Below are 26,750 nucleotides of genomic sequence, written 5' to 3'. Positions count from 1 at the left end.
GGACACTGGGAAATGGGTGATGGGGGAAGGAAGAAGTTCTTTCAACTGGCTTACTTCAGTTTGATGATAAACTTAGTTCAGGCTTGTTGGTTTCTTAGTAGGAGTGAGGTTTCCTCACAAAAAATAGTAGTTGTGTGTTAATAACACATCACTCAAAGGTTTGCAGTAACAGTAAATACACAGTAGGTAACCTTAGCATTTGGGATTTGCAGATTTGGCCATTTTTTTCCCCCTTTGTATAGCAGTGTATGGTTCATATATTATTATTAATGGGTGCATGTTTTATGTTTTCATGGAAATGTGTCAAAGCACATGATTAACACATTTTTTTTAGATGCTAGAACTATTTCATTGCTTGGTTTCCCATCTTGCTTGATTCCATCTTCTTTGGCGACTGTTGATCATTGTGCCCCCCCCCCCGCCCCCAGTCACATTTTTATGGGAAATAATAGGAGGTTTGGAGCGATAGCACAGCAGGTAGGGCGTTTGCCTTGCAAGCGGCCAACATGGGCAACCTGAGTTCAATTCCTCTGCCCCTCTCAGAGAGCCCGGCAAGCTACTGAGAGTATCGTGCCCGCACAGCGAAGTCTGGCAAGCTACCCGTGACATATTCGATATGCCAAACACAGTAACAATTGTCACAATGGAGACGTTACTGGGTCGGCTCGAGCAAATTGATGAACAACGGGAGGACAGTGACAGTGAATAGGTCTCTGAGCTCAGAGATTTATCTAGGTGAAGGTAAATGAATACTGTTTTTCTTTTGTGAAATTCTTTGTGTGTACTAACGTTACAGCTTCTTATGAAGGGCCTAGCCAGACAGGAATGTTGGTTTATACAACCAATGGGTTGTATACAACCAATAGGACAAGCTACACTCCTGCTCAGTTATAGAAGTAGTATAACTTAGCTTCCTGGCTGCCAGACTGAGAAGGTGGGGCCTTTGGGAGTTGATTAGGTTTGATTAGGTTGATTAAGAACTCTTCTTAATGAGATTAATGTTCTTGTAGATGAGCGATCTCTATGTGTGGACATAAGAAAAAATACTGTCTCTGAATCTGGCATTGAATTGGTCGCTCCTTGGCCTTACACTTCCCAGCCCTTAGAGAAGAGAGAGAGAGATTTTTTTTTTAATTTATGCAGCACCCAGGCTATGGTATTTTGCTATACTATCTTGAATGGGTCAAGATAACAACAAGTTTTTGTTCGATTAGGTAAGATATGTGACTTCTGATGCTTATCAGTCTTCATTTTGGTAGAGTTCCAGATACATCCCGAAATACCTGATGCTTCACAATCCCCTATACCTATCCTGCTGAATCTGAACAATAAATGGGCTATGCTTTGCTTACAGACCTCTACACACTGCCGAGCAGAAAGAGAACAAGCCAGGAAAGCTTGGTAGGAATTTTACAGGTCCAGTGCAGGGGGGCCGTTGCTTCCTTACCATGCATAGGGCCTCTGAACACTTTTCACCACCTTGGTTACGTCCACTGTTGTCCAACCACTGTGCTACCCAATTGTCCACCTTTTAGAGCCTATTCAGAGTCTCCTGCCCCCGCGCCTGGCTGTCCTCGCCGGGGCCCCTTGGAGGGGAGTGGGTTGAGTTTTCCTCCCCACCCTGACCAAGGCTCCAGCAGCCAAAGACCTCCAGAACCAGCCACCACCATGCTGAGACCACTCTCCGCACACATGAAGGTACTGGCAGAGGGACAAAGCCACGCAGGTTCCGGGGCCAAGATCTCCAAGCCTACTCAGATTGGGGCTGAGCATCCTCCACCCAGATCCTCCAAATTCCAGTAGGCGGGGGTCACACCCACCACCTGGCCCCCTGGCGCCGTGTAATCCCATCAACGGCCAAGACTCAGAGACTATAAAACCCAGCTCCCAGAAGCGCGCGGCCGCAAATTACATCTTATCATCTCATTCCTACTTTGGACAAACTGGCAGGCTACCAAATGTCACCTGCCCACACGGCAGAGTCTGGCAAACTCCCCGTGGCATCCAATATGCCAAATACCAGTAACAATGAAGGGTCTCATTCTCCTAACTCTGAAAGAGCCTTGAATATGGCACTTTAAAAAAAAAAAAATCTCAGGGCTAGGACGAAGAGACGTTATTGGGGCCTGCTCGAGGCAATTGACGAATAACAGGATGGTTGTGATTGTGATTGTGATTAGAGCCTATTCAAAACTCTGATACCATCATGACCCCCCCCCCCAGCTCAAAACCCTTAAACAACTTCTTGTAATGACCTCTCCATTCACCAAGCTGACTCCATCATTGCACCTTTCTCATTTTCCATCAATCCCTCTTTCCTCCGTCCAGTGTCCAGATTCCTTGCTTTCCCAAGTATATGCTGAGCACTTTTGGCCTAATCTGTCAAACTGCAATATTAAAAGAACGACCTTGGAACTTGGCCTGGAATGTTCTCCTCATTCCTGAATACCCTTCCTTCTTCTTGAGGTCATTGTTGAAAGGCCTTCGCTAAGTGAGACCATGGGGGGGGTGGGGCCATTCCAAAAGATGGAGCCACTCTGCCTCCTGCATCCTCCATCCCATATGACCCGTCTTTTCACTCTTTACACTTAAAACTAGAAATATTATTTTTTGTTTTATGTCCCTACCCCCCACCACCCAAACCAATTTCTAGAAAGGCAGAGATTTCTGTTTCTTCTTTTGGGGGTGGGGTGGTGGGTAGAGATGTTGGGAAGGGGGACCTGGTTTACTGTTTGTCAGTGTAAAGTGTAACACATCACTTAATCACTTAATTTCCCGTTAGTCGTCGATTTGCTCGAGCGGGCGCCAGTAATGTCTCCATTTGTCCCTGTCGCGTGCTAGTGTAGCCCAGTGGCATCTGTTGGCTCTGGGAACATGAAGGGCCTCAAACCGATCGTTCATGATCTTGACGAAGAAGTCTGACCATCTGGTAGTGGGGCGGCCACGCAGTCTTTTGACATCCCGTGGAATCCAGTCGGTAACAGCTCTAGTCCAGTGGTCGTCTTTAAATCTCATTACGTGACCAGCCCATCTGATTTTGACACCTTGGCAAATGAGACAGCGTCCCTGATTCTTGATCATCGACGGATGTCAGAACTCCAGATTCTTTCTCTCATTTGAGTGAAACGTGATATTCCAAGCATAGCTCTTTCTATTCTTCTTTGGGAGACCTGAATAGCGTTCTCATCTTGTTTGCCTAGGGCCCAGGTCTCTGAGGCATATGTTAATGCAGGAAGAACAGTGGAATCAAAGAGATGTGCCCGGAGCCGGAGGTTCTTCATCCTCTTAGCTATTTCTTGGACGTTCTTGAAGGCGTTCCAAGCCGCTCTCTTCCTCCTGCGCAGCTCGGGTGCCAGGTCATTTGTCATGTTGACCTCTCGACCTAGGTAGACATAGCTGTTGCATTCGGAGATGGTCGTTCCATTGAGAGCGAATGGGGCATCAGGAACAAGGCTGTTTCTCATAAACATTGTCTTCGTCAGATTCAGCTGTAGTCCTACCTTTCCACACTCACGGTCAAAGTCGGCCAGCATTTGTGCCGCTTGGCTGATGTTTGGTGTTATTAAAACAATGTCATCAGCAAAGCGGAGGTGGTGTAGTTGCCGACCATCTACCTTCACTCCCATTCCTTCCCATTCTAGTCGTCGCATGATGTTCTCGAGGGTGGCACTGAAGAGTTTCGGTGAAATGGTATCACCCTGCCGCACCCCTCTCTTGACATCAACGATCACTTCTTTGTAGAATGGTGTGATCCTGGTAGTGAATCCGCAATACAGCTCACGGAGGATCCTGATGTATTGGGCTTGAATGCCCAATTTTATGTAACACATAAAAGATTTCTTTTTAATTCTTTGGTGTGAATCAATGAATATTACCAGTAGAGGAAATGAAAACCCAGAGATGTCTTTATGGCATGTCTTTGTTTACTATACCAGAAAAAGTGGGCTGGAGCGATAGCACAGTGGGTAGGGTGTTTGCCTTGCATGAGGCCAACCCAGGTTCAATTCCTCCACCCCTCTCGGAGAGCCCAGCAAGCTACCGAGAGTATCCCACCCTGCACAGCAAAGCCTCGTAAGCTCCCCGTGGAGTATTTGATAAGCCAAAAACAGTAACAACAAGTCTCACAATGGAGGCATTACTGGTGCCCCCTCAAGCAAATAGATGAACAACGGGAGGACAGTGCTACAGTGTTCATTCATTCATTTCATTCATCATCCTGTTATTCGTCGATTGCCTCGAGCAGGCCCCAGTAACGTCTCTTTCATCCTAGCCCTGAGATCATATTCAAGGCTCTTTAGGAGAATGAGACCCACATTGTTACTGGTATTTGGCATATTTGGTACGCCACGGGGAGTTTGCCAGACTCTGCCCTGTGGGCAGGCTACATTCGATAGCCTGCAAGTTTGTCCAAAGTAGGAATGAGATAATAAGATGTCATAAAAAGATGTCCTGATAAGATGTCGCGCGGCCGCGAATGTGGCCGCGCGGTTCCGGGAGCTGGATTTTATAGTCTCTGAGTCTTGGCCGCTGATGGGATTACACAGTGTTACTACCAGAAAAAGTCTGTTTGGAGGAAGTGAATGGGATTGATGGGGTCAAAAGCAGAGGATGAATTTTAGGAGGATGGGCAGAAACGTGGAAGCAAAGTGGACCACCAAGCCCCCTGCGTGAATGCAAAGCGAGTTAGTGAGTGGAGATCGAGGGCGCACTCGCCTTAGTCCAAACTTCTCCCTGCCGACTTTGGAATTTCATCTTTTAGAATTTCATTGGAAGCCCGGAAGCCACGTTTTCTTGCATCTATAATCTCCAGCAGCCAAAGTGAAAAGCAGGAGAACGGAAGGCTGAGCTCCAGGAAGATTCAGCACTTGCTGAGTTCCTGCAGCACATTCCTCCTCACTGCTGGTTCAGATCTAATACCGTTAGCGTCCGTCTCTTGGGGCTCTATGAAGAGCCCAGGGAACTCTGAAATTCACAGTTCTTCAGTCTCAGTGCTGTGTCATTTATGAATCTTGATAATAATAATAGCCACTGTAGCGCTGTCTTCCCATTGTTCATCGTTTTGCTCAAGTGGGCACACAGTAACGTCTCACAACAAATTGTGAGACTTGTTTTTACCGATTTTAGCATATCAAATACACCATGGGGAGCTTGCCAGGCTCTGCCATCAGGCGGGATACTCTCTGTAGCTTGCTGGGCTCTCCGAGAGGGGCAGAGGAATTGAACCTGGATTGGCCGCATGCAAGGCATACGCCCTACCCGCTGTGCTACATAATAATAATAACAATGATAATAATAATCACGATCACGATCCTGTTGTTCGTCGATTGCCTCGAGCAGGCACCAGTAACGTATCTTTCGTCCTACCCTGAGATTCTAAAAAGTGCCACATTCAAGGCTCTTTCAGGGTTATCTCATTCTTGCTTTGGACAACCTGGCAGGCTACCGAATGTAGCCTGCCCACACGGTAGAGTCTGGCAAACTCCCCGTGGCATACCCAATATGCCAAATACCAGTAACAATGATGGGTTTCCTTCTCCTAACCATGAATTATAATAATAATAATAATAATAATAATAATAATAATAATACAGGGATTAGAAGTGGCACGCCATGGCCCCATTTTGGAGTTTATTTGAATAAAATTGAAAAAAACAATTTCTCAAAGAAATAAAAAGCTCTGCCTCCTGCTGTTTGTGGGTTCTGTTGGCAGCAGCAAGCATAGACCCTCCCTCCACCCTACTCTGCATGGATGAAGCACCTTGCTTCCTTCGTGTCATTGGAAAAGATTTTCTTTTTTTAAATGCCAGTTTTGCATATCTGAATATTTTTTAATGTTTTAAAGAAAAAAAATAAAAAACCCACAGTACAATTTAAAACCTGTCCCAGAGTCCCCTCCACATGTCTCTTTTGTTAGTTTTGGCATTGCCAGGCATGGGATGCCACACACACCAGGCAAGTGCTGACGTGGGAGGAGCTACGTCCTTGCCAGAGTGTGATTTTGGGAGACCGGGCTGGGCACCTGGAATCATCCCCAGGGCTGTAGGTGTCTCACCAAGAACCCAGAGGCGTTTCCCACCTCCTTGTCTCCAGGTTACTGGTTATTTTTTTTAAATTTTTTAAAATTTTATAAAGTAGTTCACAATTGGGCTGGAGCGATAGCACAGCAGGTAGGGCGTTTGCCATGCACATGGCCGACCCAGGTTTGATTCCTCCGCCCCTCTCAGAGAGCCCAGCAAGCTCCCAAGAATATCTTGCCTCCATGGCAGAGCCTGGCAAGCTCCCCATGGCATATTTGATATGCCAAAAACAGTAACAACAAGTCTCACAATTTGTTGTGAGATGTTACTGGTGCCCGCTCGAGCAAATTGATGAACAACGGGAGGACAGTGTAGGACAGTGCTACAGTTCACAATATTTGATGATATTTAATAGTCAAACACCAATCCCACCACCATACACCTTCCCACCACCATATTTCGGGTGTTTCCATCCCGAACCCCGATCCCTGCCCCAAAGAAGAACTGAAATAATACAAATAACTTAATATAAATTATATAATAATATAATATTTCCCTCTAAGGTTGGTTGCCTCCTACTTTGAATCCTATCAAATGTGGCGCAGTACTCTTGGAGTATGGGTAGGGTGTGTCCTAGGAAGTGTCGCATGGCCGAATTTGCGGCCTCATGGTCGAGGAATAGGTTCAGTCATGGGCGAGGCTCAGCCCAAGCGTGTGGAGAGCAGCCAGGAGCATGGTGGTGGTTGAGTTCTGGAGGTTTTCAGCTGCCGGGGCTGGGTCTCTTGGGACAGGGAGGCCTCTCACCTGCCCCACTCTGGGGCACCCAGAATGAAACAGCCTGGCATGGGGTCCGGTGGCCTGGTTATGGCGAGCGTCAGGTTATGCTCCTTCTGGGAGAGAGGACCGGTTATTTTTTGAGACCAGGGCTGGAGCGATAGCACAGCAGGTAAGGCATTTGCCTTGCACACAGCCGACATGCCAACCTGGGTTCGATTCCTCCACCCCTCTCGCAGAGCCCAGCAAGCTACCGAGAGTATCTCGCCCACACAGCAAAGCCTGGCAAGCTCCCCGTGACACGTATTCGATATGCCAAACACAGTAACAACAAGTCTCACAATTTGTTGTGAGATGTTACTGGTGCCTGCTCAAGTGAATTGATGAACAACAGGAGGATAGTGCTACAGCAGTACTCAGAGCTTCTTCCTAGCTCTGTGCTCAGGGATCACTCCTGGTAGTGCCCAGGAGACTAAATGGGTGCCAGGGGTCAAACTGGGGTCAGTTACAAGCAAGGCAAGTGTCTTAACCCTGTGCTTTCTCTCTAGCCCCTGTGGGCTACTTCTTGAACCAAGAGAGGGGATTATCTGCTTAAATTTTTATTTATTTTGATTTGAGGCACCTTAGTATGCAGTGCCATTTAGGATAAGATTCGTGCATACAACATTCCAGTATCACGCCCTCCACGGAAGTGTTTGCTTCCCTCTGCCATTGTCTCAGCATCTGTTCCCAACACTCACCCCCACTGCCAAGAAAGCGATTATCTATGGGGGATGAGTTGTTGAAGTCTGCTCTCCAGTGATGCATAAATTTGGGGAAACTGGCACTGTGCATCACCTGCAATGAACCCGGTTTTTGTGTGTGTGTTTTTTTTCAGTTCTCTAGGTTCCCTATATATGTGCATGTGTGCTGTGATGAAAAAACCACACACACTTCCTCTGCCACAGGAATTTTGTCAGTGCCACAGGAATTCTTCATCAAAAACTGGTTTGCTCACTCTGCCTTTTTTTTCTTTTTTTCTTTGTGGATCACATCTAGTGATGCTCAGAGGTTACTCCTGGCTCTGCACTTAGGAATCAATCTTAGCGGTGCTCAGGGAACCATTTAGGATATGCCGGGGATCGAACCCACGTCAGCCGTGTGCAGGGCAAATACCCTCCCTGCTGTCCTCTCCCTCTGGCCACCCCTCACTCAGCCATTTTTTTTTCTTTTTGGGTCACAACCAGCGATGCACAGGGGCACAGGGGGTCCTCCTGGCTCTGCACTCAGGAATTACTCCTGGCGGTGCTCAGGGAACCATATGGGTTGCTGGGAATCGAACCCGGGTCGTCTGCATACAAGGCAAACGCCCTACCCGCTGTGCTATCACTCCAGCCCCTCACTCTGCTTTTTTGACCAGCATTGGTGACTTGTGAGTGAAAAGCTAAATGCTGTTTTTTTTAACCTTCCAGTTTTTTTAAATTTTATTAAAGCACCATGAATTACAGAGTTATTCATAGTTGGGTGTTTGACATACAATGTTCCATCACTAATCCCACCACCAGTGTTAGCTTCCCTCTACCAGTTCCCAGGTTCCCTCTCTTGGCCCCTCCCATGCCCACCCTAGCCCCAGTCTGCCATCTCTCTTTCCACTGGTCAGCAGATGCATAGGAAACGCTCAAGGAAGAAGTCCCAGAAGTCCCTGCTGGATGTCATGGTAGGTGGCATCCACGCCTGAGGGTGTGAGAGGTGCCATAGTGGGCCTTCCTTGCCACGCTGTGAAGGATTTTTGAATGCCTTCTCTTCCCCTTGTAATTTTATCAAAAACCCATGGCCACAAGAGTAGATCCACAGCCTGCCTGCCTCTGCTCTGACACCATCCCACACACAGGCTGTGCCTTTGGTCTCCAAAGCCTTTCCCCAGGCTTTCTTCTCCTTTAGGGAATCACTTGAACTTGAGCGTCATGGAGCCGTGGAAAGCTCCGTGGGCCCTTGGCTGTCACTCTACACCACACTTCTGTGGCAGGTGAACTGCACACCTCCTTGGCTCTGTGTGCACATGTGCCCACAGAAAGTCCTGGGAGCCAGGGAGCTGAGGTACATTTGGAGCTCTGGGCTCTCAGCAGCCTGACCAGAAGTGGAAGTCAGTGGCTGGTGGCCAACTTTATGTTGAAAGTGAGCACAGGACAGAACAATCCATTGGGTGCGTTGGGTCAGAATGAGAGAGAGAGAGAGGGACTGAAGCAATAGCACAGCAGGTAGGGCGTTTGCCTTGCACGCGGCCGACCTGAGTTTGATTCCCAGCATCCCATATGGTCCCCCGAGCACTGCCAGTAGTGATTGCTGAGTGCAAAGCCAGGAGTAACCCCTGAGCATGGCCAGGTATGACCCAAAAAGAAAAAAGAAGAAAGAAAGAAAGAAAGAGAGAGAGAGAGAGAGCCTGCCACAGAGGCAGACTTGGGGGGCAGGGAGGTAATGGAAGGGAAACTGGGGACACTGGTGCTGGGAAATGTATACTGTATGACTGAAAGCAAATTATGAGCAGCTTTGTAGAGATCTTTCTCACAGTGATTCAATAATAAAATCTTATAAAATTAAATTCATTGCAAAAAAAGAAAACAGACCATCCTTCATGGGTATCCTTTCTGTGCCTTAATCCCTAGACACTGAGCATGATGATTATCCGACTGGTCTCCCCAGGTCGATGTGAAATACATTACAATTCCTGTGAGGCAAGCACTTTAGACAACTTTGTGCGACCCTCTCTAAGCCCTTGTGATAAACTGCTAATAAGTTCGCTTTAGAATAGACTGTGTGCTTTGCGTCAGTGCTCTTCAAACTAATGATCTTTCTTTAATTTTCATATTAAAGTAAAGTAAGTAAAGTAAAGGCCCTCCCGTTGATCATCGATTTGCTCGAGCGGGCCCAGTAACGTCTCCATTGGAGACTTTGTTGTTACTGTGTCTGGCATATCGGATACTCTCGGTAGCTTGCCGGGCTCTCCGAGAGGGGCAGAGGAATCGAACTCGGGTCGACCATGTTGGCTGCGTGCAAGGCAAACGCCCTACCTGCTGTGCTATATTAGTTGGTATTTATCAAGGGCTCGCTGAGTCCCGACCGGCACTGAACAAAGTACTTCTGATACATCACTGGATCCTCTGATGGTTGGGAGCCAGAGACTATTGTGTTTCATTGACAAGTCAGAGGATGAGTGACATTCGGGCAGGAGCATGATGTGGTGGACTGGAGTTCAGGAGCTCTGGTTCCAAGGTCCACCTGCTGTCCTACCGAGGACCCTGGACCTCAGCAGGGTACACCCACTTTGAAAGAGAGTTCCCATACATGTCTCATGAGTAAATACCCCTGTTCTCCCATTGCTGCTGCCACAGAGAGATGGCCCAGATGAATGCATTGGAAAACCACTCATTTGGTTTTGAAAATCACACTTGATTTTTTTTTTATTAAGTACTCCACACTGTCCTCCCGTTGTTCATCAATTTTGCTCGAGCGGGCCCAGTAGCATCTCCATTTTGAGACTTGTTGTTACTGTGTTTGGCATATTGAATACATCATGGGAAGCTTTCCAGGCTTTGCTGTGCGGGTGAGATATTCTCGGTAGCTTGCCAGGCTCTCCGAGAGGGGCGGAGGAATCGAACCTGGCTCGGCCGGGCTGGCTGCGTGCAAGGCAAACGCCCTACCGCTGTGCTATGGCTCCAGCCCTTTTATTAAGTAAATGATTTTTATTTTAAAATAATTTTTACTTTGAATTTTATTATTATCATTACAATTTTCTATTGAATCACCATGGTGTACACTTTCAAAGCTTCCATGGTCAGATTTCAGCCATCCAGTGTTCCAACACCCATCCCTCTACCAGATTTTGAGATAATTGTAGATTCATATACAGCTGTGAGAAGGAAGACGAGGGGAAATGTACTTCTTTAACTCACTTTCCCTTATTGGTAACATCTTGCAAACCTGAAGTATATTATTAGAACCAAGATATTGGCACTGATACAACCTACAGTTCTTAAGCAGATTTCCTCAGTTTTTCGTGTGTGTGTGTGTGTGTGTGTGTGTGTGTGTGTGTTTCATTCTTTGAAGCTTCCTCACTGTAGCTTTTTGTATCCACCATCATATAAAGATAAAAAAAAATTCATAAGCAGCAAGATCCATTGTGTTTTCCTGTAGACCCACATTCCTGACCCTTTCTCCAGCAAACTCTAATGTGTCTTCTATCATGTCTTCAAGAATTGCGTCTGATGTGTGCCATCTTTTGTGATTGGCTTTCTTCACACAACATAATTCCCTTGAGATTCACACAAGCTGTTAATAGCAGTGTTCCTTTTTGGATTATTAAAGTCTTCAATCGTATGGATGATTAGACATATTTTTACATCCACACATCGAAGCACTTGGGGGTTGTTTCAAATTTGCAGTTATTATAAATAAAGTTTAACAAGAATAATGTTTTGACTTCTCTGCGATAACTTCCCCAAAATGTAAGCTCCTAGGAGCGCTGCATGTTTTGTTGTATAAGAAATACAAGTTCTGCCAACTTGTGTTGCAGAATATTTGGCCTGTTTTATACTCTCACCATCAATGTCCCTGTGATCCATTCTCTGCCCATCTTCACCAGCATTTGGTATTGGTATAAGGATTTTCAAATTTTAGCTATTCTGATAGTGCTAACTGGTAGTCTTAATTTGCATTTCCTAATAGTTAATGGTGTTAAGGATTTTCATGGTAAATATATATTTATATATTATATTTTTATATTATAAAGGTAAAGGTAAAGGCCCTCCCGTTGATCGTCGATTTGCTCGAGCGGGCCCAGTAACGTCTCCATTGGAGACTTTGTTGTTACTGTGTCTGGCGTATCGAATACTCTCGGTAGCTTGCTGGGCTCTCCGAGAGGGGCGGAGGAATCGAACTTGGGTCGGCCATGTTGGCCGCTTGTAAGGCCAACGCCCTACCGCTGTGCTATTGTTCTATATTTAAATTTATTTTTTAATCGAATCTCTGTGAGATAACACAGTTACAAAGTTGTCATATTGGGATTCAGTCATAGAATGTTTCATTACCCATCCCTTCACCAGTGTACATTCCCCACCCCAAGGACCTAGTTTTACTCCCACCCCAACCCCCAACCCCTGCCTGCCTCTATGGTAGGCATTTTTCTTCTCTCTCTCTCTTTCTCTCTCTCTTCTCTTTTGTCCATTCTAGATACATTTCAGTACAGATAAAGAAAGGTGTTCAGATATATCCCTTTACCTACTTTCAACACGCCATTCTTGTCCAAAATGAATATTTCCAACTATTATTATCATCCTGGTCCCTTCTCTGTCTTTACTGCCCTTGCCCCCCACCCCGACTCTCAGCATGATACTCCCCATGTCCATCCATTTATAAGCAAATTTCATAACTTCATTTTTCCTAACGGCTCTGTTATATTCCACTATGTAGATGTACCAAAGTTTCTTTATCCACTCATTTTCTTCTCGGGCACTTGGGTTGTTTCCAGATTCTAGCTATTGTGAATAGTGCTGCAGTGAACCTAGACCAGCAAATGACTTTCTGCGCTGGGTTTTTGGGTTCCTGGGATAAAGTGGTATGCACAATATCCTTTCAGGAGCAGTTTTCCAAACCACAGTGTCTAAAAGGGAAAAAGAGAAAAACGAGAGAGAAGAATAGTGTCTGCCATCGAGGTCGATAGGGGTTTGGGTCAAGAGGGAAACTGGGGACAATGGTGGTGGGAAATGCACACTGGTGAAGGGAGGGTTTGGAATATTATCTGGCTGAATTCCAGTCATGAACAACTCCGTAACTGTCTATCTCACAGTAATTCTTTTTTTTTTTTTATTAGTGAAACACCATGTGCTACATTTGTTGACCTTACAAGTTTTTGTATTTGGGTTTCAGTCATACAATGATCGAGTACCCATCCCCCCACCAGTGCCCGTTCTCCACCACCAATGTTCCCAGTATTCCTCCCACCCTTCCCATACCCCCATCCCATCCCGCCTCTGTGGCAGGGCATTCCCTTTTGTTCTCTCTCTGTCCTTTTGGTTGCTAAGGTTTGCAAAAGAGGCATTAAGTGGCAAACACGTTCGGTCCATAGTCTACTTTCAGCGTGCATCTCCCATCCTGGGAGAATCCTCCGAACACCCTTTACTTGGTGTTCCCTTCTCTGTCTGAGCTGCCCTTTCCCATAGCATGTGCGGCTGGCCTTCAAGCCATGGAATAAACCTCCTGACAGTAATTCATTTTTTTTTAAATATCTAGAACTAGGTCTATGTGGTCAATGTTTGTATGTCGGTAGAAATGTTTTACTGTAATCCAAACACACACAAAACCTCTCCATAAATGATATAAAAAGAGAAAATGTATATTTTCTCCAGTTAGTGAAAAAAAATTAGTCAAATGATTTTGGAGTACTTGAGGCATAAAAGAATATTGTTGCCCAAGTGAGTTCCAGTCAAGGAGTCTTGTCGATAAAGATGAGGATCCACTTACCTCAATCTAAATGTTTTTACAAGTTTCTTTCTCCTCTTCTCTTTACCTTTATTCTTTTTTAAAAAAAATGTTTGTTTTGGAGCCACACTCATCAGTCTCAGGGCATACTCCTGGTCCTGTGCTCGGGAATCACTCCTGGCAGGCTCAGGGAACATATGGGGTGCTGGGAATTGAACCCGGGTTGGCACTGCAAGGCAAGTGCCTACCCACTGCACTATCTCTCTGTCCCTACTTTATTCTTCCAATGATAAACATAAACCACATATTTTATAAATGGTCCAAGCAATTCTGAAGTGAATGAAGTTAAATGAAAGAAAATAATCTCTTCTTGTGCCTTCATCTGTGTTTGCAGATAAAAGTATCCTTGCTGAGACTTGCTTGTCGTAAAGAGATAAAGCCAATTTTTAGAGCAAAATGAAGTAATCCATTATAGACTAAACATGTTTGGTTTTTTTTAAAGCATTTTTTTAAATTCAGAATTCCCTGGCTAATTCTTATGAGCCTGACCTTCTTATATAACTTTTAGTAGCAATTCCTTTCATTCAGAACATTCTGTTTCACGAGCTATGTTTAATGGTCACATTAATTATACTTGTCTTCTTTCTGCCTCTTTTGACTATAATTCTAAGTCAATAATTAGTAACTACACCTCATTAATTTAACAATTTAGAGCACTCTTTAATATCGGTCTGCCATGGTCTCTTTACAAATACCCACACTGATGAAAAAAGGACTGAATTATTTTGTGAATACAAATTCTATGATAGTGGGGAAAGTGTGCATTTATTTACCTTTATGTGCTTTTGTTAATCTTTTTTTGGGAGAAAAGTTTTAGAGGTGTGAATTATCAGTCATAGTCTTCAGCTTTAAATTTGCTTTAACTACTCCAGATTCTCTGCTGAGAGGGAATTTCAAATTACATATTCATGGCATCTAAAGAAAGTTCCTTCTTTCAGACCCCATTCTCTCTCCAGTTTCAACTTAAGCACAGTGTGTGTGTGTGTGTGTGTGTGTGTGTGCGCGCGCGCGCGTGCATGCCTGTCTATTTTTAAGGAAGACACGACGAATGGATTATTCCAGTTATTTGAACATGTGCTAATAAAGATTCCGTCTTCTGGGAGACAGTCCAAATTTATAACTCATCCATTTATTTTAAGTGACCAGGGGCATGAAGATATTTTGGGAAAGAATGAAACCACCAAGATGAAGATTAGGGTAGAGCTGTCTAGACTGGTTCTTTCTTGAATGTTTTTGAGGGGGTCGAGAAAGCAATAGTACAGTGGGGGAGGGCACTTGCCTTGCACGTGGCTGACCCAGTTTGATCTCCAGTACCCCCTATGGTCCCCTGAGCCTGCCAGGAGTGATACTTGAATGCTGAGCTATGAGTAAGCCCTGAGCACCACTGGGTATGATTCCCTCCTCTCCCCCCAAAAATAAATAAATGTTTTTATAAAATGTTGCCATAAGTGGTGTATCCAAGGCTTCCTTTACTGAGCAGGGCTTGTGGGCTGATAATGTACTGATAGTTTCTTTCTAGAGTTACTCTATCACTTCTTATTCGATATTCCTTTTTACTGGCTATTGAGATCTTTAGAAAAAAAAGACAAGAGGAAAAAGTTCAAAGGTTTAGGAAATATTATGGGCAGTGTTGGAAACTTTACTAGAAATATTTTTGAGTCTTTTATAGCGCTCTGATTAATTCAACAGATAATAATAATGAAACAATAACAACAGTAATGCAAATGATTATTTTATTAATACTTGAGAAAAACATAAAGACCCAGAAATAGTTTGCTGTCATATTGCTTTAATTTTCAAAAGCAAAGCTACAAGAATAAAAGGGCTTAGGACTTCTCATTTTTGGTAGGATAATAGCTTTAATTTTTTTTTTAAGAATGAAGTAATTTAATGCTTCTGCAGAGCTTTGCAATTTGCATATACAAAGTGAATTGCTCACTTAATTCATGCAGTCCCACAAGGGGAAAAATAATTAGGATGCAGCCTACAAAAGCAAGGTGGAAAATTGCCTTTTAGGTAGGGCTCTCATTTTCACTCTGTAAACATAAATAAATCATCATCTGTAAATTATCATCCGCAAAAGAAGGGAAGAATTGGAAATCAAATCCTTGTTTTCCTAAATGGCTTTTGACTTTACAGCGCGCCAGAAGCATACTTAATATTCCCATGCAATGCAGATTAATTGCTTAATTCTGACAGGAATATGCTGGTGTCTCAAGGGAGTATACTTTTAAAAATCCAATTGTATTAATCTTCCCTTGAAACAGCAGCAGAAATTTCAGCGGTTTCTCCATCTAGTTACAAATAACCCATTAGCAAAATTGAATTGTGTAATTTGTAATTGTTTTCCAGGTTGTTAATGCAAAACTATGTTGATAGCAAATTAAACTTTTAAAGTATGACCACTTTGTTAATCACTGGCCATTAAACATTTATTTCAATGAACACTATCATCTCTGATGAATAAGACATCTGGAGCATGGCTTTTAACGGGTAAATTAATTTGGCAGTTCTTTTTGGAATTCCTAATTGGATGGCATACTTAAAGATTTATCAGAAATTTTGAAGAATGTTGACTGTTTCTTACCTTTGATGGAGTATGGTACTTTGCATTTTTGATACACAGAAAGCTTAGAACCAGGAACTGAATCGTGTTTAGGAAGCTCTTAAACTCACCCTCTTTTCATCCGTCTTAATCCAACCTAAAGTGTCGTCATTATTTATTGTGTGGCCGTCCTTAGTCTCTGAAGAGCTCATCTCTGCACCCAGATGATCCGGCCATACTTGGCCTTCCAGCTCTGACTCATCAGCCAAAAGGAGCCCCCCTCCAGGAGGTACCATTCTTGTGGAAGAATGTTCCTTGTGAAAGACCCTCTACTTGCCTGGAGCACTGACATTAGTCATTGTTCACTTGCATCAGAACAGCCATATTTATTAATATTTTGGTTAGGGGGCAGGCTATGCTTTGCTTTGGGATGTTTACCACCATTTCTAATTTTTACCCCTTACAAGACCTGCAGCATTTCTCTGTTTTGATGACAAAAATATCTGGGTTGCATAACAGTGCCAAGACTTCCCCAATTGCTGTCCTGTAGAACATCCTTTCTGATTCATAGCACTATAGCACTGTTGTCCTGTTGTTTATCGATTTGCTCGAGTGGGCACCAGTTCTCCATTGTGAGACTTGTTGTTACTGTTTTGGGCATATTGAATACGCCACCAGGGAGCTTGCTAGGCTCTGCCGTGCAGCAGGGTTACTTTTGGTAGCTTGCCGGGCTTTCTGAGAGGGACAGAGGAATCGAACCTGGGTCAGGTATGTGCAAGGCAAACACCCTACCCACTATGCTATTAGGCCTTTCTGTGCATCTGCTTAAAACCTTTCCACTGTCACTGTCCTCACTCCTCTCTCTATCCTGCCAAACCATAACCACGAGAGCGCCCAGGAAGTTTCTTGGTCTGAAAGACTCAACTTTCTTTTTTTCACCTCTAGAACCCATGCTTTATCCGTGACCCAGGTGAGGGCTAACATGTTCCAACTCCATGTTAATGGCCACTTGGATCATCTTCTGTATATATATTTTGGGGGTGGCCTGGAGTGGTTTGGTGATGATTCATTATGTAATTGCCTGAATCCCAGCTCTACTGTTTGCCAACTGTGTGAGCCGGTTCAGCTCTGCATGTTTCCACCCTTCTCTTTGTCTCACGGGATTTCACAAGGACAGTGAGGACAGTGGTGAAAGCACTTAGTGGTGTGGGAAGGATGCACATTCCATTCAGTGCATCCACTCTCTGACACTGAATAAAAGAAAGGCCTGTCGGAGTCAAGTCCTGCTCCTGCCATGTGTTGGGAGATTGTCCCTACCTGGACATGTTCATTGTAAGCTGTTCCTCAGTCTTTTTGTCTGTACAATTGGGATGCGGACCACGGCCACCTCATAAGCAAGCTAATTCACCTAATTCACCCCTACTGAGGGTCTACTGTGTCTGGCATATTGAATACTCTTGGTAGCTTGCCGGGCTCTCCGAGAGGGGTGGAGGAATCGAACTCGGGTCGGCCATGTTGGCCGCTTGTAAGGCGAACGCCCTACCCGCTGTGCTATCGCTCCAGCTTTGGGCCCCGGAGACAAAGCAGAAGCTAAGGTAGAGGATACCCCTCTCCTCTCTGGGATAAGAAAAAGACATGGAGGAACCGTTTTTACACAGCAGGAGATGAAGGGTGTGGAAGGGAGAGGAAATAGGGAGGAGGGGGTATTGGGGTTTCAGTAGTCATCAGGAACACCATCAAGAAGAGATCATGCAGCCAAAGCTGAGTTTGATCATCTTAGGTATATATTTTTTCGTGTCCCGGAGTGGTTTGGTCATGAGTCGTTATGTAGTTGCTTGAATTCCAGCTCTACTGTTTGCTGACATGTGAGCCCGTTCACCTGCAGTGAATGGTGGGGGTACCAGCCGGGGTGGGAGTGGGGACATTCAGAGGAAGAGAAGAAGCGAAGGGAGAAGAGAGCACTTGAATGAGGCAGCTCTGCTTGGCTCTGAGAGGTGGAAAAGCAAGACCTGTGCCCCGACTTCCATCATACTCGCACCCCACCCCGGGTCTGTTGGTTGGTAGGCTTTTCTATGGAGACATATGGGAACACCTGGAAAAGGTGTAAAGGCCCTGAGTCCCCCATAACTCAAAGGGCTGTTTTAACCCTGTGTAAAGTAGCAGAATTCCCCTAGATCCACACCAAATCCCTTCCATAGCTCTGTTTGTCCTTGTCACACTCACTGATCCCCATTTGGGGACCAGTGACTTTGTTTACTTGCTCTGTGCCTTAACCCCTGTGTAAAGTAACAGAATTCCCCTGAGCCCATGCCAAATCCTTTCCACAGCTCTGTTTGCCCTTGTCTTCCTCACTGATCCCCGCTTGGGGACCAGTGGCTTTAGTCAGTTACTCAGTGCCTTGTTTGGAAGCTCCAAAGGGGCAGTCTTGGTCTGTCATGGCAGCTCTCACCCTAGAATCCAGCAACGCTTTGACGCAGAGTCAATGCCAAATGCCAAAAACTCAGGGAAAGAAGGAATCAGGAAACAAAGAATTTTGCTCTGATAAAGGAATGTACACAGGAAGAGTCTGCCATGGGCTTACTGCTGGCTCTGGGGACTATCTGCAGTGCTAGGGATTGAATCTGAGTTGGTTGTGTAGGAGACAAAAGTTGTACTCTCTGGACTCTCTCTCTCTCTCTCTCTCTCTCTCTCTCTCTCTCTCTCTCTCTCTCCCTCTCTCTCCTCTCTCTTTTTCTCCCTCTCTCCCCCCCATTATAATTGTGTATAAGTAGCTCCTTTAGGAATGCCGTTATACATTGCAAAAAAATTTTATTTTCATTCTTTCTGCAAAACCAAACACAAAGGCAGGGAGCATAATTCAAGTTTACGGTGTGTCTGTTTTCTTGCACTGTGAAAGAAAAATAAAATCTCTAGCGAAAGAGGCTCAGGAGAGAGTTTTCTTAAAAAGTTTTGAGCTTAGCAGGAAATAACTAGGGATTGACCTGAGGCTCAAGGGAAAGACGAGTAAAATAAAATAAAATTAAATTAAATTAAAAAAATAAAAATAAAAAATAAAATAAAATAAATAAAATAAAAACTGAGGGTGCCCTGAGACCCCAAGACTGAGGCATCCTACTTCGTGGAGGTGCTCTGGTCATGCTCCAGGATTCAAGTCCTCAAATTATTCAGTCTCTTTAAACATCATGTCATTTTACTGTGGATGAAAAACAGATCAGGGTCCATGAGGGAGAAATCTACCTTATTCAAGGACTTGCTTTCCTCGTACTGTTTTTCACTTAAAGTTCCAATTTTCCACGTATCATATTAAGTTAGTATTCACTGAACTACCCATTTTTAATAGTCCCATATACTTACGTAGCTCCTTACTAAAATGATATGCATATTAAATAAGAATGTAGAAATGTGAATTTCTTTTCATTTTTATTTATTTATTTATTTTTGCTTTTTGGGTCACACCCAGTGATACACAGGGGTCACTCCTTGGGTCTGCACTCAAGAATTACTCCTCAAGGTATTCGGGGGACCATATGGGATGCTGGGAATTGGACCCTCGTTGGCCGCGTGCAAGGCAAATGCCCTACCTGCTGTGCTATCGCTCCGGCCCCGAAATGTGAATTTTAAATATCAAAATCTATTTGCGAAATCAAAAGCGATTTTCGCAGCAAGTTATTTCTCTGTAAAAAGAATATAAAAAGACACACGGTGCTTTGGTTTTTTTGTTTATAAAATAGAGGGATAGTGGAAATAATAAACACAGCCTACAAGAGTGTTTCAGTGACGTACCTACACAGGCATCTGGAAGTTAAGAGTGATCGCTTTATTGTGTATTTTATGCCACCAGGCTCTATTACGGATTAGTGCCCCTGGCGATTCTTTTCAAGTAAGGTGTGTGTGTTCGCAAATGCACGTGTTCACACACAGACTCATGGTAATGAGTTCTGAATCGGGGAGAGAAATTTGCAGTGGAACCTGCTACACACCCGGCATCACTCTGTGAGCAGCGCCCATAGCCCCAGTGCGGGGGAGTGGGGTTGCTTATTATTTAAACCAATTTTCAGAATGGGTGAACGTACTGTGAGTCATGCAACTCCTTCCACATTTCCTGGCTGTTTCAGGTGACTTACTCCTTCCGCTCTACCCTTAATGGATGTGTAATGAAATGACATATTTCAAAGCCATTGCTGAGCTGCCGGCTGGCCTGGACACCTCTTATATAAGGTCTCAGTGGCTGTCGGCATAGGGCCAGGGACACTCACTCTTCACCTCTCCTTCCTTGAGAACATAAAAGAGGGGGCGGAAGTGATAGCACAGTGGATAGGACATTTGCCTCGCACTTGGCCAACCCGGGTTCGATTCCCAGGATCCCATATGTTCCCCTGAGCACTGCTAAGAATAATTCCTGAGTGCATGAGCCAGAAATAACCCCTGTGCATCGCTGGGTGCGACCCAAAAAGCAAACATAAAAGAGTTCTTGGGATGGAGTGATAGTACATCAGGGAGGGCATTTGCCTTCATGCAGCCAACCTGGGTTTGATACCCAGAATTCCCTATGGTCCCCTGAGCATGACCAGGAGTAATTTCTGAGTGCAGAGCTAGGAATAACCGTGATTATTGCTGGGTATAATCCCCCCCAAAGGGAGGGAGGGAGAGAAGAGGGGAGGAAGGAAATAAGGGAGGGAGGGAGGGAGGGAGGGAGGAAGGAAGGAAGGAAGGAAGGAAGGAAGGAAGGAAGGAAGGAAGGAATTTTTTCTTCAAATAGGAGTTGGCTTTCAGGGCTCAAGTCTCGGAAACTTGCAGGATTAGTCATGAGCATTTTGGATGGGTGAGGAACTCTGCGTCAGCATTACTTTGTTTCCTTCAAAGACTCAACTCTCATCTTTTAGCTATCTGTCACTGTCCTCCCGTTGTTCATCGATTTGCTCGAGTGGGCCCAGTAACGTCTCCATCTTGAGACTTGTTGTTACTGTGTTTGGCATATTGAATACGTCACGGGGAGCTTGCCAGGCTCTGCTGTGAGGGCGAGATACTCTCGGTAGCTTGCCGGCCTCTCCGAGAGGGGCAGAGGAATCGAACTTGGGTTGGCCATGTTGGCTGCATGCAAGGCAAATGCCCTACCTGCTGTGCTATAGCTCATTGGACTTTTAGCTATAAACTTGGGAATATCACAGTTTTGCACTTTCCCACCTTCTTTTTTTTTTTAATCTGGAGAACATGGATGAATGTCATTGTTCTGTTGGGTTTTTATGAAGGTTGAATTGAACATTTGACCTAAAAGCACCCAAAGTTCAGAGTGTGGCAGATGGGACAATCTCAAAACCTGGGCACCTCTCAAATGTCTGCTCTTCATTGATTAGCCATCAGTAAGGCATGATTCGGTGACTCACGTTTCAAGGGGAGTGGGAGAGATCAGCCGTTTCCTTCTAGAAACAGACATAAACTACAACTTCCTGCTGCATAGGTGGGAGTACAAAGAATAGGGACGTCACACTGAAGTCAAGGCAATTTGGACGTTTTTTCCCAGGTCCAGAGGAAGAGGACCTCAAAGCAAAAGTTAAGTTTCCTTGTCAATGAAGAGGCCGAGGACAGGCACTGACTGCAGAGAAGTGCCTCACAACTGAATTTATGGATAAGTTTGGGCTTTTGTTCATCTGGTCTACTTGGAGGCACTTTAGTTTTTGGAGAAGCTCTAGGTTAGACTCAGGACACATAATGCTGACCTCCGATGTCAGTCCACACCCTAGGGCAGGACAGAAGCCCAGCACAGCCATGTGGCCACCTAAAGCCAAGTTGTCTCCCTTGAGTGAGAGCCTTGAGATTCATCACTGTATTTGGGACAGGGACTAAGAATCTAGCCTATTTCACAGGTAGCAGATTTCAATGAAGACACTGGTGCCAGAGCCACAGTACAGCAAGTAGGGTGTTTGCCTTGCACATGGCTGACCCAGGTTCGATCCCCGGCATCCAATATGGTCCCCTGAGCACCTCCAGGAGAAATTCCTGAGCGCAGATCCAGGAATAACTCCTGAGCATCACTGGGTGTGACCCAAAAAGCCGAGAAGAAGGAGGAGGAGAAGGAGAAGGAGGAAGGAAGAAGGAGAAGTAGGAGGAAGGAGGAAGAAGAGGAAGAGGAGGAAGAGGAGGAGGAGGAGGAAGCTGATAGGAGTGGAGAAAGGATAAGGGAAAAGGCTCAGTGTCAGGACTCTGGCACTTCCCACCAACCAAAAAGAGGCCAGTGTTGCTGGCACAGAGGTTGTGTGGATGTGTCTGAGTAGAAACTTGTGAGATACCTGGGATACCTTGGATCAACCACACTTAGAGGCCCCCAGTGTTCACAATCAGGATTTGAACTCTTGTTTCCATATGGAGAAGGAAGTCAGTGGAATGTTCTGTGTTATCCATAGAAATGCTGGCAAATGATTTGTATTTTATTTTTTGTTTGGGGATCAAATCCAGCAGTGTTTCGGGCTTACTCCTGGTTCTGGACTCAGGGATCACTCCTAATGGTCTCAGGTGACCATATGGGGTGCCAGGGATTGAACCCAGGTCAACCACATGCAAGGCAAGCAAGTGCCCTAGCCATTGTACTATGTACTATGGCTCCAGCCCTCGCCACATAAAACATAAAATATATGTTTTAAAGCAATCACCTGGATGCTTTGTTCAAAGTGAATTAATGGCATTATGATGGGTGTGAAGATGCCAGTAGTGAGTGTTGCCCAATATTAATGGTTTGTGTTGAGATAGTGACACAAGCGCAGACAACAGCATCAAAATAAATACTGACATCTGGCAAGTTCTAAGGGAGTTGATTTGTTAAGAGAATAAGGTAATGTTCCCACCCTGGAGAAGGTTTTTTGGGGCATCCTGGTAGAGTTCTGGGCCGCCCTAAGAAAAGTGACATTAAAGACAGCATATAGGCAACAGACTGTGTTCTTTCAGTTCTAGAGTCTGGGAGGCAGGGATAGAAGAGCATGCTGACTCAGTTGGATGGGAACGTGGTTGCTGGCTCGTAGAAGGTACATCCTGCTGTGTCCTCCTGTGGCAGAAAGGAGGAGGTCCCTGGGGTCCTCTGTACAAAGGGACTCATCCCATTCATGGTGGATCCACCCATGTCATTTATCTACTTCCTCCTCCTAATGCTCTCCCTGTATGAAGTAGGATGTCACCACGGGAATCTGGAGAGGCAGCCCAGACAGTCTGAAAGCCTCTGTTATGATATTTCATACTCAGAAATTTGCATTTGCATTACAGAAAGAGCCAGTGGGCGTTAAGAAGCAAGGGGATGAAATGATCAGTTTATCCATGGTATTTCTTTCTCTCTTCGTCTCTTTCTTAAGGCAGGCAGTTACGGAACGTCGATGGGAGCCTCGTAGCATAGCACAGAAGGCTGATGAGAGCAACCTTAGTTTTCTGTTGACCAGCATAAAGGGTTTGTCAATGCAGAAAGAGCATGTTGATACACTACAAGGGAAATCAGGCCTGCTCTCCAAGTCACATAGGACTCAAATATTACGTGTCTACAGGGCTTTAGCAGAGAGAGACTAGAGAGTGGGCAGCCATTGAAGACATGAGAAGCCAGCATGCTTTGTGAGGTGGGAGTGGGTTAGAAACATAACAAGGGCTCAGAGGGTTCTGGGAAAGAGGAAGAAGCACAAATCTAAAGGAGTAAGGGGAGCTTTGCCTGCTTGCTGAGAGATGGAAGGTGACAGTCCAGTGTTTACAGACTCAACCAACAGACTCCATAACAATTGAGAATCTAGGAACCCCTTAGATAAAATGAAAACAAACCACTAGCCAAGCCAACTTTCTGTGTTGGAATGTTACTGAACCCCAAGTGGGGTGTGTGTGTGTGTGTGTGTGTATGTGTGTGTGTGTGTGTGTGTGTGTGTGTGTGTAGAGTCTGAAGACCCTTCACACCCTACCATCAATAATAAATGAAGAATAAATCTAGTTGTGAGGGGGACCGCCCTTCTCTTCCTCTGGGTCCATGTATATGTAGGATGCTTACCCTGAGGGTGCACGGGAGAGATGGGTATTTGAGAGATCATCCACCCTGATGCAGAGACTCATGAGAACTATTAAGAAGATAGTTCTTAGTTTTGGAGGGTGTTCTATGATTGAAAAAACAAGCCTCCCGCCTCTAGGAAGCTTTGTGCCTGTGCCCCTTGATGTGTGCCATTCACTCTAGAAGGTGCTGTGTTTTTCATGCTGAGTATCTAGAGAATGCAGGGGTAAGTCATCACTTTCCATTGCGTACGCTCCACTCCATCTAGGCTCCTGCAGTCCTCCGCCGGCTGGTGTGGTTTAGAGGGGACCGTTTAGGGCTGTGATCAAACCTCTCACGGTTCCTTTCTCAGGTCACAGAACTCAACAATGTGAAGAACGTGGCTCGATTGCCCAAGAGTACTAAGAAGCACGCTGTGGGGCTCTATTTCAACGATGATACTTCCAAGACCTTTGCCTGCGAATCAGGTTTGCCGGGGGCAGGAAGGGCTTGTGCTTTTACGTGTGAACAGGGGTCAGATCGTCGAGTTAACCTTGTGGACATCTCCGCAGATCTCGAGGCTGATGAATGGTGCAAAGTGCTCCAGATGGAATGTGTGGGGACTCGCATCAATGACATTAGCCTCGGAGAGCCAGACTTACTGGCTACCGGAGTGGAGAGAGAACAGAGTGGTAGGTAGCCGAATGCTGTCCTGTCACTCACTTCCAAACCAACCTTCCCTTCACCCCCTTGGTCATCTTCTTTCCACTTGGAGACTCTAAGGATACATCTAGTAAAAAATCAGATCAGCCTTCTGTTCCACCAAAAGGGTATATTACTAGCTGACTGTATTTGTAATACTCTTTCGATGTCAAATCTGAAAGGGTCCACAGTAATAATATCAGCTGGAATGGTGAGGAAGCTTGCGGTAGGCCAGTTTCTGTGGAAGTTGCCGATAAGTCATTTGATTTCCCAATATCCCAATGACAGAGGTACTAGTACTTCCCCCAGCTTTACAGATAGGGAAACTGACGCTTATGAAAACTCAAGATCTTGCACCAAAATTCCCTTAACTCATGTTTGATTCTAGAATATACCGTTTGGCCTCTGTTTATAATGGGTAGATTCTACAGTCCACATTTTTCTTGCCTTTTTTGACTTTAAAATTTACAGGCATACTTGCAGTCTTTTGAATAAACTCCAGACTTCGAGTTTTAATCCACCTACATCTACACTTAAAACTAAACTCACTTGAGCCAGTTCTTTGAGCTCAACACTTGTTCTGAAAATAAATCATTTTAAGTCATACTAAAACCCCAGCACTCATGAACACTTTGGCAAAAGAATAGAATTTTTTCCCCACGTGAACTTGGAAATGAGGATTTATTTCTTCATTCCCCCCAAATGGAGCCTGGTGTCCAGGTAGATTAAATTCCTAAGTTTTATTGTCCTCTTGCCTCTCTGGATGAGGTTACACCCCAGCCAGAGACTTGGGGGTCTCCTGCTTGATTAGAATCAGGCCAAGGGGGCTGGAGGAGCGATAGTCCAGCAGGTAGGATGTTTGCCTTGCACACATCTGACCAGGGTTCAATTCCCAGCATCCCATAGGGCCCACAGAGCACCGCCAGGAGTAATTCCTGAGTGCAGATCCAGGAGTAACTTTTGAGCATCGCCGAGTGTGACCCCTTCAACCCTCGTCCCCCCCCCAAAAAAATAAGAATAAGGCCAGGGTGGGGCTTTTCTGGCACCTTGGGGCTGCACAGTCACCTGCTTCTCCCTTGGACTCTGTCTTCATGGCCCATTAAGTTTCTGGAATGCTCTAGGGTGCCTATAATCCAGCTCTAAGGGAGTGTCATGACCTTGACCAAGGAGCACTAGCTCCCTCACAAGAGGCCCTTCTTGGCCTGAGAAATGGAGCTGCAAAGCTGGAGTCAGGGTCACAGCCGAGCCTCATGCCTCTGAGAGTCTCTGAGCCAGGATGCTTCTGGGCCTCGGGTCCCATAGAGCCACAGGGACAGAGGCTCAGGAAGCCCAGTAGAAGGAGGAAAGCATAAGTTTTGGTATTTTTTATTTTTTATCTGGGAAACTGGCGTCAGCCTTTAATATTGACAAATTATTTTTCATAAAGGGGCAACCTGATGGTACTTCAAACTGAATTCGAGAATTAGTTGCTTAGGAGTTGCCTTTTCCCCCAGCCCATTCCCCGTGCCTCAGTTTCCTCTTCTGTCAGACATGAACATGAATGCCTCTGCTGTAGCATGATGAGAGATTTTTATTGTGCAACTCAACTTTAGAATATTCGGCGTTTGCCTTGCAAGCAGCCAACATGGCTGACCCGAGTTCGATTCCTCCGCCCCTCTCGGAGAGCCTGGCAAGCTTCCGAGAGTCTCTCGCCCGCATGGCAGAGCCTGGCAAGCTACCCGTGACGTATTCAATATGCCAAACACAGTAATAACAAAGTCTCCCGATGGAGACGTTACTGGGCCCGCTCGAGCAAATCGATGAACAACGGGAGGACTGTGATACCATGACACAAACAGTTGGAATTCAAGCAATCATTTTCACCCCATTGCTGTTGTTACTCTTGAGTGGGGTAGAGTTATACAAGAACTTTAGAAGATAAATTGGCAGTGCTCTACTTCCTAGTTTTTATTTAATGATCACAGTGTTTCTTACTTGTTCCCAAAGTCTCCAAGTGGAAGCTTTCCCACTATAATAGATTTTTAAAATAGTTTTACCAGAACTTAGGAACTATTTGATTCTTGGGAGTTTGAAATAATTCAGAAATGTTAAATGATTGATATGGAAATGCATTTTATGAACACAGTCTTACCACTTTTTTAATGAAATTAAATTTAAATGCATAATTAATGGAATGACTTCCTTCGTTAATTTAGAATACCAATAATTACTAGTA

General features: G+C 45.0%; 1 protein-coding gene across 1 annotated transcript in view; it reads left to right on the top strand.

Moving 5' to 3' along the window:
* The window catches only part of DOK5 (docking protein 5), a 153,506-nt gene that overhangs the window by 70,655 nt on the left and 56,101 nt on the right, over positions 1 to 26,750 (top strand). Inside the window, exons 3-4 of the mRNA XM_056107450.1 lie at positions 24,207 to 24,321; positions 24,406 to 24,525. Coding sequence (XP_055963425.1) covers positions 24,207 to 24,321; positions 24,406 to 24,525 — 235 coding nt within the window. The remainder of the gene's footprint in view (positions 1 to 24,206; positions 24,322 to 24,405; positions 24,526 to 26,750) is intronic.

This window comes from Sorex fumeus, unplaced genomic scaffold (genome assembly GCF_029834395.1).
Source record: "Sorex fumeus unplaced genomic scaffold, SorFum_2.1 ptg000166l, whole genome shotgun sequence".
In the NCBI taxonomy this organism is placed as follows: domain Eukaryota; kingdom Metazoa; phylum Chordata; class Mammalia; order Eulipotyphla; family Soricidae; genus Sorex; species Sorex fumeus.
This window is presented reverse-complemented; position numbering and strand designations above follow the sequence as displayed.